At 35.6% G+C, this 15,221-nt stretch overlaps 2 protein-coding genes across 3 annotated transcripts in view; both read right to left on the bottom strand.

Annotated features, from left to right (window-relative positions):
• Nucleotides 1-6,013, bottom strand: part of UNC13C (unc-13 homolog C) — a 133,749-nt gene extending 127,736 nt beyond the window's left edge. Inside the window, exon 1 of one of the 2 annotated variants that reach the window (XM_027736886.2) lies at nt 2,921-6,013. In XM_027736886.2, the coding sequence (XP_027592687.1) occupies nt 2,921-5,882 (2,962 nt within the window). In that variant the 5' untranslated portion in view covers nt 5,883-6,013. The remainder of the gene's footprint in view (nt 1-2,920) is intronic. The other variant, XM_027736887.2, reaches the window with a different exon arrangement.
• Nucleotides 6,014-6,045: 32 nt separating this feature from the next.
• LOC113996163 (protein unc-13 homolog A-like) overlaps nt 6,046-15,221 on the bottom strand; it is a 43,195-nt gene continuing 34,019 nt past the window's right edge. Inside the window, exon 8 of the mRNA XM_039390037.1 lies at nt 6,046-6,147. Within this exon, the coding sequence (XP_039245971.1) occupies nt 6,058-6,147 (90 nt within the window). The 3' untranslated portion in view covers nt 6,046-6,057. The remainder of the gene's footprint in view (nt 6,148-15,221) is intronic.

Raw genomic sequence — 15,221 nt, 5'->3', positions numbered from 1 at the left:
AAAGAACAGATTATGTTTTGGATATATAATGAAGATTAATTCAAAGAACTTGTTTTCTTGAAAGTACTTTTCCATCCAAAAGTAAGAATTGGGAAGCTGACTGTGAATGAGTTATGGGATAACAGAGTAAAAAAAAAATAAACCCATTCATAAAAGTCATGTAAACCCTAGAGTGTCTATTAGTCACTTTTCTTGAAAGTTATTATTGCTCCTGCAAATATTAAAATGAAGATAAAAAACCTCAAACTACTATTTGCTCAAATACTTAAGCTACTATAGCCAAACTACTATTTACTTAATGATAAACTAGGTATTTGGACATGCATGAATTCACACATAAAGAAGAGGGGGCAGGTTGTGATAACTTAGAAGTTACAAACTGTACATGCTGTGAATTTTGTAGAACTCCTCTAAGAACTGATTTATAAGATGTTCTTTCCCACAATAATGTGCAATTCAAGTAATAAACAGAAGATTAATATATTTTGTATTAGTGGACAAACTGACATTAAGAACATATCCTTCTTCAAAGGCTGCATACAAAGGGTTCAAAACTGCATTTCCTTATCACAGAACAGCTGAGGCTGGAAAGGAACTCTGGAGGCCTTGTCTAAGAACCCTGCTCAAATAGGGCCACCTAGAGCAGAATGCCCAGGACCACGCCCAGATGGCTTTTGACTGTCTCCAAGGGTGGAGATTCCACTGGATTTCATTATCTGTGAATAGACTGTCTATAATACCAGTTATCCAGTTCAGTAAAAGCAAGCTGAAGGTAAAATAAGGGAATATTTGGTTCCAATAATACTGCATGCCACTCAGCAGAAGTTGTTCTTCAGGCAATATGTTCTTTTAGTAGGCTGCTCCAGCTAGAAAAGATATTTTGAAAGTTTTAAATTCTGAACAATTGTTGAATGTTCTGCAGACATAAATGTAAAAATATCATATTCATCCACTAGATATAAAAACACGAAAGACTTTTTGTTAATAAGTGTTGCCAGATATGCTAGAGGACCTGAAGATACACTCTTACCAAACCAGTTAGTGACTGCTGAGGCAGAATCCCTGACTGAAACACGTCCTCCTTGTTGGCATGAAAAACAGAGTGTGAAGGGAAAACAAAACTGCTACTCAAGAGTCAACACATACTGTTTTCAGAATAAGCTGAGAAGTAGTGTGCTGTACCAGTTCATCTGTAAATTCTCCTTAGCCACTTGCTGTATTCCTTTTCTCCTTTATAATAATTTATATTATTTTATTTGTGGAAACAAAAATGGAGGTCCTAGTATGACATCTTATAACCATGCAGACACACGTTGCCCAGAGACTACATCCAATAACGTATTTTCATAACCTGGCCTTGGTGTCAAATGGATTCTCTGTAAATATAAGAAATACTTCAGCAATTCAGAAGGAAAAAAATAAAAAGAGACTGAAAGACTTTCACCTACTGGGTTAAAAGTAGAATCTAGTTTATAGTAATGATTGCATGAGATGTTACATCAAAGTTAGTTCCTATTTTCTAACAATGTACACAAATGCACAGACTTTAAATAGTGGAACCAATTTGAGTTTCAATATTTTGGATCTTCCTTGTGTGCTATCTTCAATTATGTCCTCAGACCTTCATATTCTTATTGTACTACAACGACTAGGTAAAGTGACTGTGATTCCCCTCTCTCATGCCTCATAAAAATCGGGAAAAAATAATGAAAATATTAATTATTGATAGCTGTTTCTTCATATATATACCATCTAATGTCTAACACACTACTGTAGAAAAATACCTGCAAAGTACAATTATACGATCTAGTGTCATTATTTGAATATAGAAGTAGACTTTAAAGTAAACTCTACCATTAGCAATATTTAAATGCTTGTGTAACAGACTTTCAAGCTGACTATATGTTTATTGTAAATGTAGCTGTTCATGTACCAAAGAAGCTCTATAGTAGCTCACGCTTTGGATGCTCATTACTACGAAATAAAATCTTTGGCTACAGGCATAATTTTTCATCTTTAAAATGAATGTATTAGATAATCACTTTGCCAAGGCAGATAAAGAAAGCAAAGATTCAGTCAAGGTGACAATTACCATCTGGCCAGCTACCATAATTATTATGCTCCCAATTAAATGCACATGCAATATTATTACATTAACATTACGGTGTATGTTAATATTGAACATCACCAGATTTGTGTATTATTAGAGGTATTAAAGTTATATATATGTCTGTCTGGTTTGAAGTCTGACAATACATCTGTGTCAACACCCTCTGTGAGTTAAGTTCTTTACTCTTCATACATGGATGCTACGATCTACACTCTTTTGTCTTTCCTCTGCACCCTTCTCTCTCCCAGTTTTGGGGACTGACTACCTATCTGAGTGCTTCCTGGGAGTACAAATAAGGACTGAATTAAAATAAGGACAAACATGAAATCAATTTAGACTTTCCCTGTTGTAAGTACCTAATAAATTGCCCAGATGATAGAGAGCAGTGCTCACCAGGGTGAATATAGAACCAACAATGCCTTGAAAACTGCTAAAGAAAGCAAGGTAATGTCTGAACACTCTAAATTGAATGCATACATTTATAAATCTATAAGAAAACCAAGAACAGTGTGCCATTTAGTTCTTTTTTTAAGATTTAAATCTTGTGAAATCTAATTTTGAAATTACTGAAGTTCAAAGCAACACAATAACCTACAAACACGTTTGACTAAACATGTTCAGAAAATTCTTTCAAAACAAACTTGTGAAATTTTAGACTTTTGACTTCTATTTCACCTCAAGTAAAACCAGACAGAAGCAGAATTTTTGCCACCAAATTCAGTGGAAGCAGGATTAAGTACTATACAAAATTTAACATCCAACTTTGGTGAGAACAATGTTTTACTTAAAAGAGTATTAAAATATTATTACCTCCAGCAAGAATCTTCTCTTCCAAATCATTCATTTGTTTCTTGTATGCTTTTAAAGCAGCTTCTTTGAATGACGGCCGTATTCTTTTTTTCTTTGGAATTTCAATAACTGTCTCTGGGACATTCTGATTTTCATCTTCTCTTATTTCTACCTCAGGAACCACATTGCTTTCAACTTCTAATATCTCTTCACTGATCACGCCGTCAAACTGTGTGTCATATTGCTCCTCTGGCAGCATTGCATACGGAGTTTCATACAAAGACTGCTCCAGTTCATATTCCTGGACTTGCTCACTAGTTTCACTACTATTAGTTCTGTTTTCTAGTTTAGCAAGCACCTGTTCCATTACTTCTACATAGTCTGTTTCGTTCTCACCAGACGGTTCAATTAAGTCTTCCTCATACTCTGCTTTGTAGCAATAAGGCTCAGCATAAACATCAGAATCGAGTGTTGTACTTGACTCGTTTGCAGTAGACTGAGATAAAGTTCTGAACCTTCCCATAAAAGATGATCCACTGTCTTCGTATCCACTTAAACTTTGTGTACTTTTATTCCAGACTACTTCTAAAGCTGACTTAGCACGTTGAAGTGTAGATCCAAATTTAGGAAAGCTGAAAGCCTTATCAGAAAGGTCTATGCTCAACCGGCTATGCCACGATTTAGGGGCTGTTTCTTCTGAATCATCACTTGGTAGTTCACTCTGACTTCGGTACATCATCGGCAATCTGTTTTGATTCTGATAAGAGGACATAGAATTTGTATCCTGATAATCATCATATTGACCAGTCCACTGACTTTGTGTTTCACTATCAAGGCCTGGACATGATGGAGAAGTACCATCTAGGGTGAAATCATAGCTTTCAGTATCATACTGGAGGTCAGAACCTTGGCCCTTTCCAAAATCCGTCTGTTGATCTGAAGGGCTGCTCATATCATACACAAAAACTTCCTGTGTGGATGTGTCTAGGCCCAAATCTGCCCCTTGTTCCAACTGATTCCAGTCTTTCCACGGGGAAAGATCATCATGTAAAGCAAGCTGAGTATCACTATAGTGGTTTCTGTCTCCAGATGCACAGATCATTCCATTGCTTACTCCACTATCAACAGTTTCTATGTTTTCTATTTCATTTTGCTCTGGATGCTGTTCCACGTCTTGGACAAAAGTCTGTTCCTGGGAACTGCCATACCAGTTTGTAGAATCATCTTGCCTTCGTTGCCAAAGTTCTCGATCAGAGGAAGACAACAGTGAACTGCCATTTGTTCTGCTAAAATACTGGTTTTCTGAAAAATCCTCAGAGTAAGACTGACACAATTTTGAGAAATCTGACTCTGAACGGCTAAGCTTTGGTGTTGCAAAGTCATTCTGTAAGTGCCACAAAGGAGTCATGTCTGAATAATAGGCCTTTGATTGTTTCTCCAGATTGTCAAATTCTGGTGACTGATTGCCATAACTTCTATTTGAAAAGGTGCCATTGTCAGCAGTTCTTTTAAGGTCTTTAGTGTTTGGGGACTCAGTAATCCCCTTTGTAGTGCTTGTTTTTATTTGAAATGCTGATTTAGATATCTTTGCATAACTGTTCTTATTTATATCTGATTCCAAGTCTTTATCACTGTCAGGTGACTCCCAGTCATGCATTTTAGATTTTGTCTCCACAGTTAAAAGTTTCATATCCATACTTTCATATGTCTGAGAAGAAGGTAGTCCTCTTTCTTTTTTGTCTTTTATGTCATGGGAAAATATATCTGTAGAAATTCCAATGCCAGTTCCCTTAAGTTTATAAGACTTTTTTAAAATCAAATCTCTCTGTTGTGACGACTCAAAGTAAACAAGAATGGGTCTTGGCTTTGCATTTGGACAGTCTCTTTGTTGCCCCAATCTTTGGGCAAATTCAATTTTAATAGTGCTTTGTGCCTCTGAGAAGCCCATTTTATCTATCAGTATTTTGTAAACTATGCTTTCAGTTTTTTCCAGTCTCTCTTCAGGCACGTTTAGAAACCTAAGACTTGCTTTGTTTCCTGGATGGCCTATCTGCTTAATGTAGTCATGGATGTCCCGGGTTTCTCTTCTGGACTGTACAAACCCAGTTCGCAACTGTTCGATTTCATTTTGCACAACTTCGACACTGCTGGAAATTTCATCAATTGACTGTTTCAGAGCATTAACATGCCCTCTTAATTCAGAGAGTTCTGTTTCAATTTGACTTATTCCCTGAAGCTCTTTAAAGATCATTTCCATAACATCATGGGTTTGACTAATACAACCTGTCGAACTAAAGCCAGGTTCAAGAGTGTTTGATTTCTGGTGACGCCCAGTTCTGTCCAGAGATTTACTTCTTAATCCCCATGTTTTCTTCCATGTACTTAGTTCAGAGTCCGATGAGACACATTCTTGGCTCTTTTTCCATTTCCTTAGTTTTCGTAAAGCTCCCAGTTTCAGTGTGTGCAAAGTGCGTTCTCCATCTGAGCTTCCATCGGATGGTGCGAGGCTGCTCAAGCTTTTCCTGTTGCGTCTCACAGGCATTGTGTGGGATGAGTATTCGTTCTTCTTGCTATTACTTTTTATTTCACTTAAAGAGTCAGAACACGAGCTATCATTTGAAGACAGATCTTGAACTATATCTTCATTATTAGTGTGTGCTACCAAAACATGCCTTTGAAGTCCATTGGCAATAGCAACTCTGTAACTGAATGTTGGCGAAAGGGAAAATTCTCTATTGCTTTCCTGTTCTTCAGTTGATAAGTTGCGAGCAGATGGGCACTTGGCAATCTTTTTAACGGTGCTTTTTAAAGTATTTGAAAATTTTGGATTCTTTGTATGTCCAATCTGAGTAAAGTCTTGTTCCTTTTTGCTCTGACAACTCTCTTTCCTTTTTGTACTATTTCCCGATTTCTTTGTAAACATTCCTTTGCGGATCTTATATATGTAAGATGAGATCAGGCTCTTTAGGAGGGCAGAAACCATGGAGTGTAATTTATTTCAAGCTGTTTCCACAAAACACCATTTTTGATCCAGACAAGTATTTGTATCTCCAACAGGATCATCATCAGTGGGGACCATATCCATTATAAACTATTGTTGCTCTGGAATAATTTGACAGAAAAATACAAAAAAAAAAAAGGAAAAAAAGAGAAAAGAATCACACATCTGCTTGTTGGAAACAAAATCCTGAAGGGGTTTTGTATGTCTTGCAAAATCTCCCTCTGTTGCTCATGGCTTCTTGAAGTGTCTAAAAAGGAGGGAATGATGTTACAATGGCTGCCAAGCAAACTTATCATTCAATAATACTGATGTTGTTTTAACTAGGTTACAATGGAAACACAGACGATTCCCCATAATTGTCTGAACAGATTTTTTCATGAATAATTGAAACTGAAAACAGTTCTAGGAGAATATTTTTAACATAAATGAATAAGCTATACTTATTTACAGGCTTCTTCCTCCACTTTAATTCTCTGACTTTAACAGAAATATTCGTATTAATGCTCTGTGTTTTCTTTCAGAGTAATGACATTTCAATTTAGATCCATATGATACACAGCAGTGATCAAAAAACAGACAGGGAAGCAAGTTGTTACTATCTAGTAAAACAGAAGTAGAAAGTTCTCTCTTGCTTTATCTTTTGGACCAAGGTTGGATTCAGATATAACAAGTGAGTATTGTATCCATGAAGTACTGTTCTATCTTGATGTTGGATTATACACATGACTATGGTTTGGGAAATAAATGCTTTCTTTTAATATCAAACTTTAACAAGGTCTGGTAAGCCAGGACTCAAAAGTAAGCATATCTTCTTTGTTTCTTTTCTTTAAGAAGTAAAAAAAAACACAAACAAAAAAGGCATAGAAAATAGTAGAAAATCTTAATGACAACTGATGGACCTTCTCAACTAGGTTACTAAATTTGACATTGTTCTGGTCACAGAAAGAAAACATCAAACCTACACAAACCAATATACAGATATGATTTAAAAGTTGCAGGACAGAAACAGGTGCCATTATAACAGGAAAGCTGTTTGATCTAAAAGAAGACTAAGATTTCATGAGGTATCTGGAAGCTTCTATTCCATAAAACAAAAGCTTGTATTCTATAGAAATGTGGTCAACACGCTTTAAACACGTAAATGTATTTTTGTACAGCATATCATTCACCTCCCAGTTTCATTGCTGCGGAATAAAAACAAGACAAATAGCTCAGAAAAATCCAACAAAGAAGTTCTTAAAATGACCATTTTGGTTTCTAAAGCAGCTAAAAATTCTTTGGCAGAATATTATTTAGATACATGGTATATGAAGGGTTAAAAATTGCTCTGTGGTGTCTTCAGAGGCGCAAAGAATATGAACTGTCTTTCTTGTCTGCAAACAGCATGGCACTGTGTGAAAGATTATGGAACACTCACACACCTCAAGATCTAGTCTTTGCATAACACGGTTTGTCTTTACTGACCTTACTGTTAAACTCATGCAATGGTCAATAATAAACACTAACCACTGATTCACACTGCAGCAGCAAAATGCACTATGCTGCGGAAAGCACAGGGAGAACTGCTAAAAGCCTGGTTGGCTTCTGGAATCCTGGAACAGAGGATGTGAACAGACTTATTTCTTTTCCAGTTATAACAAAATTGGAATGCAGACCAAGAGCAAGCAGAACAAGAATAAACAACATTGTTCATCCTTTCCAAAGTTACTACCTATTATTTTATAAAAAGCTGAAATATCTGTTGGATATGAGTCACGTTTATAATGTATCATCAGCACACCCCTTGCCACTTCTTTTTCTTGTAGGCTTATGCCTGAAGTCAGAGTATTAAGAGTGAATTAAGAGCAAGCAACGTTTGGAAGCAAAGGAGTGCTCAATGTGACTGCATGCAATTTTCAAGGAGTGCAAATGGCATCTCTCAAAATATTGCACAGCTTTCACTACAGCCAAGGCTGCCTGGTTTTCACATATTATTAGTAGCGAAAGGAACCATCCTGGGACACTTTTCAATGTCAAAGGCATCTTTCTAGGTGTAGAAACACTTGTTAACAATTCAGCTCTTACACTGAATGTTTGTAACCATTTATTGAATAGGATTTAAGTGTGACTGCCTGCCTTCTATGCCCACACAGAAATAGATTTTTAAATGCCTTCTTATATAAACTTCACTTGGATAACTTGGACATTCTTCAAATGACTTCAGACCAAGAATGAATAAACAAGCTAGAAGGCTTGTTTCCTGTCTCTGCCTAAAAACATCAAGAAATAATGAAGTTATCACTGGAATCTGGAATATTTCCATTCATTTTAAATAAGCTTTAATGCTTCTCTGTAGAATAATCTTGATTTCATAGCCAGCCAGATATATATATATATATATGTTTGACCTACTGTCTAACTTATGCTTTTTATCAGAGATAATTGAAAGTATTACAAGTAGGTACACATTCAGCACTCAATTTGTCAGAAACCCAGTTTCTGACAATGCCATAGTCAATTAAAAACTGTACTGTTACAAACACAGGGAGATCTGCTAAATGGAGCAGATTTATGTTCTCTCATGCGAGTTCTATTCCATCTCAGCTGTATTAGTCATATGATCTGTTAATCAGTTTACAGCCTACCATTGCACTGTCAAAAACTCATTTTCTAAAATTGTCTATCTACACACAGAATCAAGTTTGAGTCATTATAGAGCTCATCCATTTCTTTCTGTAAAGATTTACATGGGTTGTTCTTAATATTTTAAATCAGTGTAGGTTAAAACTTTAGAAAATAAGGAACATTCTTTTAAGAAGCACATAGGACTAAGTAATTATTTGAATGATCTGAAAGCTGTCATTCAGATATTTTCTGGTTTTATTCAGGTCTCCCAATAAGCCATCAGGACCTGATTTTTTAAATTTTTACTTTCCTTGTTTATTGAATTAAAACGATTTATATTATAAAGTTGAACACCATTGAATTAACCCATTCTAAGCATAAGGAATCAAGTTGAAATGATACAGTAATGATGTATGGACTTTATGCTAGATGGTTATAGAGCAGGAAACTGGAAAGTGTTATGAATTGTGAGATTAGAACGAAAATAAATTGTTAATGGGTTTCTTCTATAAAGAAAGGACACAATGGCACTTCCATCAACTTTTTACCCATAGCAAGTCTGAAAATAGACATTTGCCAATCAACATGATGGTGAAAAGGTAATTTGGATACTGTTGACAACAAAGCATTGTCAAAATAAATATGTCAGTTGGAAGCATCACTTATAAAGGATTCTTTTCCAAGTCTAAAACTAATGTGTCAGGTAGAAGGGGGGTGGAGTGGGTTGGGTTAAAAATTACACCTTTTTAAACAATGCGAGCAGTGTATTCTAGTTACATGTCTGAGCACCAGACCCTCATAGATTCCAATTTTTAAAAATTATTTAAACAAATCCAGCCCTTTATTCTTATAAAGAAAATTGAATCATCTTAAAAACATGATTTCAGTATTTAAATAGAATAGTTAGATCACTGCTGAGCTTCTGTTCAGCCCCCAGTAAATAAAGCTGTAGAGCAGCAGCTCTCTCCATTCAGAGGTAGCTTTGTGGATGCAGACTGTTCCCTTTAAAAAAAGCAAGAACCAGGCAGACCCACAGCCTTGCTTAGCCTTTACACTGTGAATCAACGGCAAGGGGCCTGTGTGTATTGGAAAGGGACAGGGAAGAAGATGACACTCAAGTGCAGTGTCCCTCTATAAAATGCCACACGAAAGTTTGTGTTCACAACACCAAGACAGTAGAGGAAAACAAAACAAACCCAGACAGTCTTTTTCTGCAGCAATACCACTTTGTATTACTACCAAAATAGTCACTACTCTCTACAGACAGCAACATCTTTTTTTGATGTGCAAAATGCTTCACAGGAATTAATTAATCACACATAACAAAAAAATGTAAACTATTTACTCTGCAGTCACAGAAACTGAGGCTAAGAAAGGTTATCTTACTTTCAGGAACACAAGGAAACAATAAAAGAATTCATATGCACAGATTTATTAAGTATGGTATTTTACTAGTCTTAAGGTTGCCTGGGAATAAGGTTCTCTTGACATAACTGTACTTGCCCTCAGTGCATGTCTCTTGGGTGAAACCTTTGCTACTTTCCTTTAAACAAGGTGTATACTCCAGAGAGCTTCATTAATTTACTATAACAGTGGCATTATACTGACAATCATCTCAGATGACCTAATTCAGAAGAACTTAATTTAGAACAATTATCTGCTCCTTTACATTCTTCTTAAATTCTCCTCGTAATCTTAAATACTGACACTTTTAATGTGCATTATTGGTGAGTCTTTCAAGGTAAGGTGGCACATCTTAATACTGCACAAGCTACATGGATGGCCTGCCTGCAGACCCTGGCAAAGGTGGAGGCCACAACAATGGAGTAGTCCTGCTTTCTCTTTTGGATAATTACTCTTTGTTCCAGGAATTCCTTAGATTTTCACCAGTAGACCTTTGTCCTACTAGATTAGCCCCTCCAACATTCCCACAAAAGCGTGGAGTGTTATCAGCAGTGTCTACTTTTGGCTAAAAAGCTATTCTTATTTTTCACCAAAATGATTTGGAAAGTTCACTATATCTGCTTATTTATCTAGTGAAATTTCTTTATGGATCCTGCTATCAGTGTATCTGACCACCACTAAATATGTTGCATTCTCTACTTATAGGAAGTGTTATAAATACAACTAACCACTAAATTGTTTTTTCAAACCCCAATCTAAGGGGTTATGCTTATGTTTTAGCCCACAAGACCCACCACTGTCCTGAAGAGCTTGCATGTATATTCATCAGGTATAAGGTAGAATCCAACCTAAATTTTTAGCAGTTATACTGCTCATTATACTGGTCATTCATAGCTGTAACATACCTGTTCTTTCAGCATACAACTTAATTGAGTTTAAGGATGACAGATTCAAGCAGCACAGGCTTAAAACTGATTTTCACTCACTGTGATTTAGAATAGAGTCCGAAACAGAAATCACATATAGAACTTTGCGCATTAGTGAATGAACTCAGTTACTTGCAATTAAACTACTTTGTAATATATAGAAGCATATTGTCTTCAGGAGAGCTGAGAAGAAAATGTAAATTCCCAGCACGCTAGGATGAGTAATTATTCCGGAAAGAAAAGTCATCCTCACTGCTCCCCCACTGCTATGACCACTATGGGAAAAAAGAGGACTTTTTTGCAGTAAAAGATAGGGGTTTTTTCAATTACTGTTGAAGACAGACATGAGTTGAAAAAAACCTCTCACTATTTCGCAATAATTTCCATAATTACTTTTTTTAGTTACACTATTCTCCACACCTTTGTGTGTATCTGTAATATTTATGTTTTTCTCTAAGAAATTTTGTTGCACCAACTGTGAGGCTAAAGTTGTCATTCAGTTATTTATGAATTACTAATGAAATTGTTGAAGACAATTTTACAAAAATGAAAATGATATTTGAAGCAACTGTTTTTAAAGGACGACGGCCTTGACTAGAACTAAAACCAAAGGAAGAGATGGGCCAAATATAGCAGATTAATACTTAGATGTAAAAAGCTACTGAACAGATTCTAAAGGTAAAAAGTGCTCCATTGGGAGCTGTCCACAGACAGCTTAGCATGGGGTAATTGAGGGTACTAATGCACACAAGAATAAGACTGCAAATGACTTGGAACACAGCTTCAATGCTGTCTGACTAAATGTACTAACCTTTTTCTCTTTAATGTTTCTAGTTGCTTCCTCAACTTTTTCAATTAAAAAAAGGGGGGGGAAAACCACTCCAGTGTATAAAGAAGGTGGCAGTAGTGACTCCCCCCCCTTTTCAGCTGACTATATGATGTGTGCTGTCCTACATAAACTTATTTTTAGTCAATACTCTTACTTCAAAAACTGCTAAAATTGAGATGATTCCACCTAAGAGTTCATTCCTATTTAAGTGGAGACTACAAAAGGAATGGAAAATGTGGGAAGGGAAAAATTATTTGCTGACAACATGGGGATTATTGTATTACTAACTTGTTACCAGACATATTAGCTTCTCAGTTAGGCTATTACCTGCATGCTATTAAGTCAGATTACCACAAATAAACAAGAGTTGTACAGTATAGAATATATAGAGAATACAGAATAATCAGAACCTACCTAGTGCCTTTTAAAAGATAGAAAGCATCAATATACAATTGACGAAATCTCAGTTTCTATCCTTAATTTCATCTGTGTTTTAATAAGGAGAGTTTTTCAGACATTACACACTGAGAAGATAAATGATTTAATTTACATGGAAGCATAACACATATGTAGAGAATATGCTTGCAGTATACTGAGTATATTCAAAATTTCTTTTAATAATAACATTTCAAACTTTTCAGCAACCTAAACTGGTATTGATAATAATTCCATCAGAAAATATAATGTAAAAAAAACCCCCTCAATTTTCTTTCAGGTATGGATTTTTAATCCTCTAACTGTACTGGCCTGAGCCTTAGAACAGGCAACACACTGCCCTGAATTAGATCCCTCTTGGACAGAGTTTGCCATGAGGTCTGTGACCATGTGTACACTACACCACTCTACAGCTTTGATTTTTTTTGTTTCCTTGGGGGTTTGGGGAGGTTTTTTTAAAAGCATTTACAGAAATTCCTGGTGAAATATTTAGATTAAGAGAACAATTTGATATGGGCAAAATGGTACTTGTAGCCCTCTAGATTCCATCCCATGTGTTCTCTAAATTCTAGTAAACTAATAATTACAGGACATTTTTAGAACATAAAATTATGAAACAGGCAGCTTTTATAAAGAGGCCTTTCATTTGATAAATGGTAGCAATTACTGAATTTGAAAACTGCCACAAGCACAAACCACTACAAGTACTGCTGACAACAACATACACCAGGATGAGTAGGCACACACAGATAAAAGCCACGCTTGTTAAACATGTGAAAGGACTTTCATTGATGAGGATGGTAGATATTAAACACAATTTTAAATTTGTTGCAAAACTTTATAAGGAAAAAAAAAAATCTCTGCTTTCTTTGCTACAATACAGTGAGTAATACTTAGATTTGCACCTGAAAGTAAGACCCTCTGCTTTGGAGCTGTCAATTGAAGTGAACGACACAAGTGAGAAAAACAAAACCTGCATAAGAACCTTCTTGGGTGCCAAAGAATTTTTATGCTTCAGAGCTGTATTGGTCTCAAAAGTCAGAAGCTGTTATACTACATTCTTCCTAGATTTTCACAACACTACAGTTAAAAGAAAACTTGGGATTTTCAGTCCTCCTTGATGCTTTAATGAATTGTGAGATATTCTGAGCTATCAGTCTTCTCCTCCTGAGTAACACTCTGGAATCCCAATACTTCACCTGAGATTTCCTAAGTGTTTTCACAGCAATATACAGTCATTATGATAATGATATGGTGACATCACTACAGCACCAAGCAAATAGATAGTGACAGAAGACCTTTATACAACTCTCCAAGTTGTGTGCATTCCACCTAAAGAAACCTCATATATATTGCATCATGGCTTCTTTCTGTAGGAAAGGTCTTTGAGATGACAGTCAACCATAATTTCTGTCCTATTACCCTTTACAAAAATAATTTATGACGAACAAAACATGTTTTAACCTTAAATTCTACTTTTGACTCTTAGTGTTCTTAGACTTAACAGCATTCTCTCATTGCTTTCCTCAGTATGTTGATTTAAATTGTAAGAATTACCACTGATTTTTAGAACATTCAAATGTATCAAGTAACCTTCCATTTTCAATTGTCAAATCATAGCTGTGTATTACACTAAATAAAGGCAACTATTTTATATAATCACCAACAGCTTCAATCAGAAAACAAGCATTGTATCACCTTCTCTGTGAAAAATAACTACAACTTTATGGACAGAGTTTATTTCTACTTCAGAAAGCAATTATTGTTACCCCAATGAATGTTTTTCAGGCATAAGAGTTCCTGCCAACCAAGAGTTAACATCAGTATTAAGATGCTGGAATTGATATTAACTCTTTTTGGATCAACATGTTATTAAAAAAAAAAAATCTTTCTTAAAACTGGGCTACATTCAAATTTGAAATGCAACAGAATGCTGTGAGATATTTCAGGACTAATGAACAATCAAATAAGCACTACCTAAGTGGGTTTAATACATTCTACTGGACATTATAAGATGTGTCCTTAGTTTAAGGGCACATAGCATTATGTTCTATTTCACTTATAACATATAATCAGTAGTCAGCAGAAAGAAAATATTCTTAATAAGACAAAAAATGCAAAAAAGAGCCAGGTGACTAAAGAAAGTTAAGGGTTAATGAATACAGTCAGATTTTTATATCTGCATAATTCTTCCTCTTAAAGCAAAATGAACCCTCAATCTCACAGTAAGAAATTAGTTTCAGCTACTATTACTTGGCCTCTGAAATTGCAGAAGGCAAAATGCTGATGTTATCTTCTTGAACCTAAAAGAATGGACAAAAAAGTATTAAATATCTCTGGTGGTTTTTTAGGTTGGGCTTGGGGGAGGTACATGGAGAGGGTATTCTAAGACACAGATTTAGCTGTGGAACAGAATCAAGCCTGTAGTCTAAGCAAGCTGCCTCTTCAAAAGAAAGCTGCAGGGTGTTCATCTTGAAGATTAATCAAGACCCAGAAATACACAAGCATCCATAAAGCTCAATTTATTACTAATCCTGTCACAAGTTAGGAAAAAAGTACTGACATATATAAGAAAAACATACTATATTTTCACTGTGTATTCGTATAACTAATTTATTTATCTTTTTATACCAATTAAAATGTTCCAACTCACTGAGAAATCAAACACCACGCTGTCTTACTCAACTTACATTGTGAAGTTGGTACCTTACAAAATTACCCCCCCCACTTTTTAATGAAGTGTTAATTCCAGAAGCCCAGACAGTTTCATCAACATTATAGCATTAGAAAGCGAATCAGTTACAAACCAATGCATTGCATTAGCAAGAACAGTGGGAGGTACATTCAGAATGAAAATACGGAAAGGAAACAAAGGAAGCCGAAAACTGTATGTAGACTAGACACAAAAATAAAAAAAAGCATACATACCTGGATTAAATTCTTCTTAAAAATAAAATACAAATTACATACCACCATCTTTATATTATTTTCCATTTATGCAGAAACACTGTACACAAATCCATTACTATTTAGCTGTTCTTCCTCCAGCCTTAGAAACGGCGCGATACAACATGAGGCTGCTGCTCAGTGCTCGCACTCAAGTGCAGTCAGGCATGCTGCTAG

Source organism: Pipra filicauda, unplaced genomic scaffold, assembly GCF_003945595.2.
Source record: "Pipra filicauda isolate LSUMZ 115617 unplaced genomic scaffold, ASM394559v2 scaffold7_size6619720_pilon, whole genome shotgun sequence".
NCBI classification, from domain to species: Eukaryota; Metazoa; Chordata; class Aves; order Passeriformes; family Pipridae; genus Pipra; species Pipra filicauda.
Note: the sequence above shows the minus strand (reverse complement) of the source record. Positions and strands in the feature narration are given on the sequence as shown.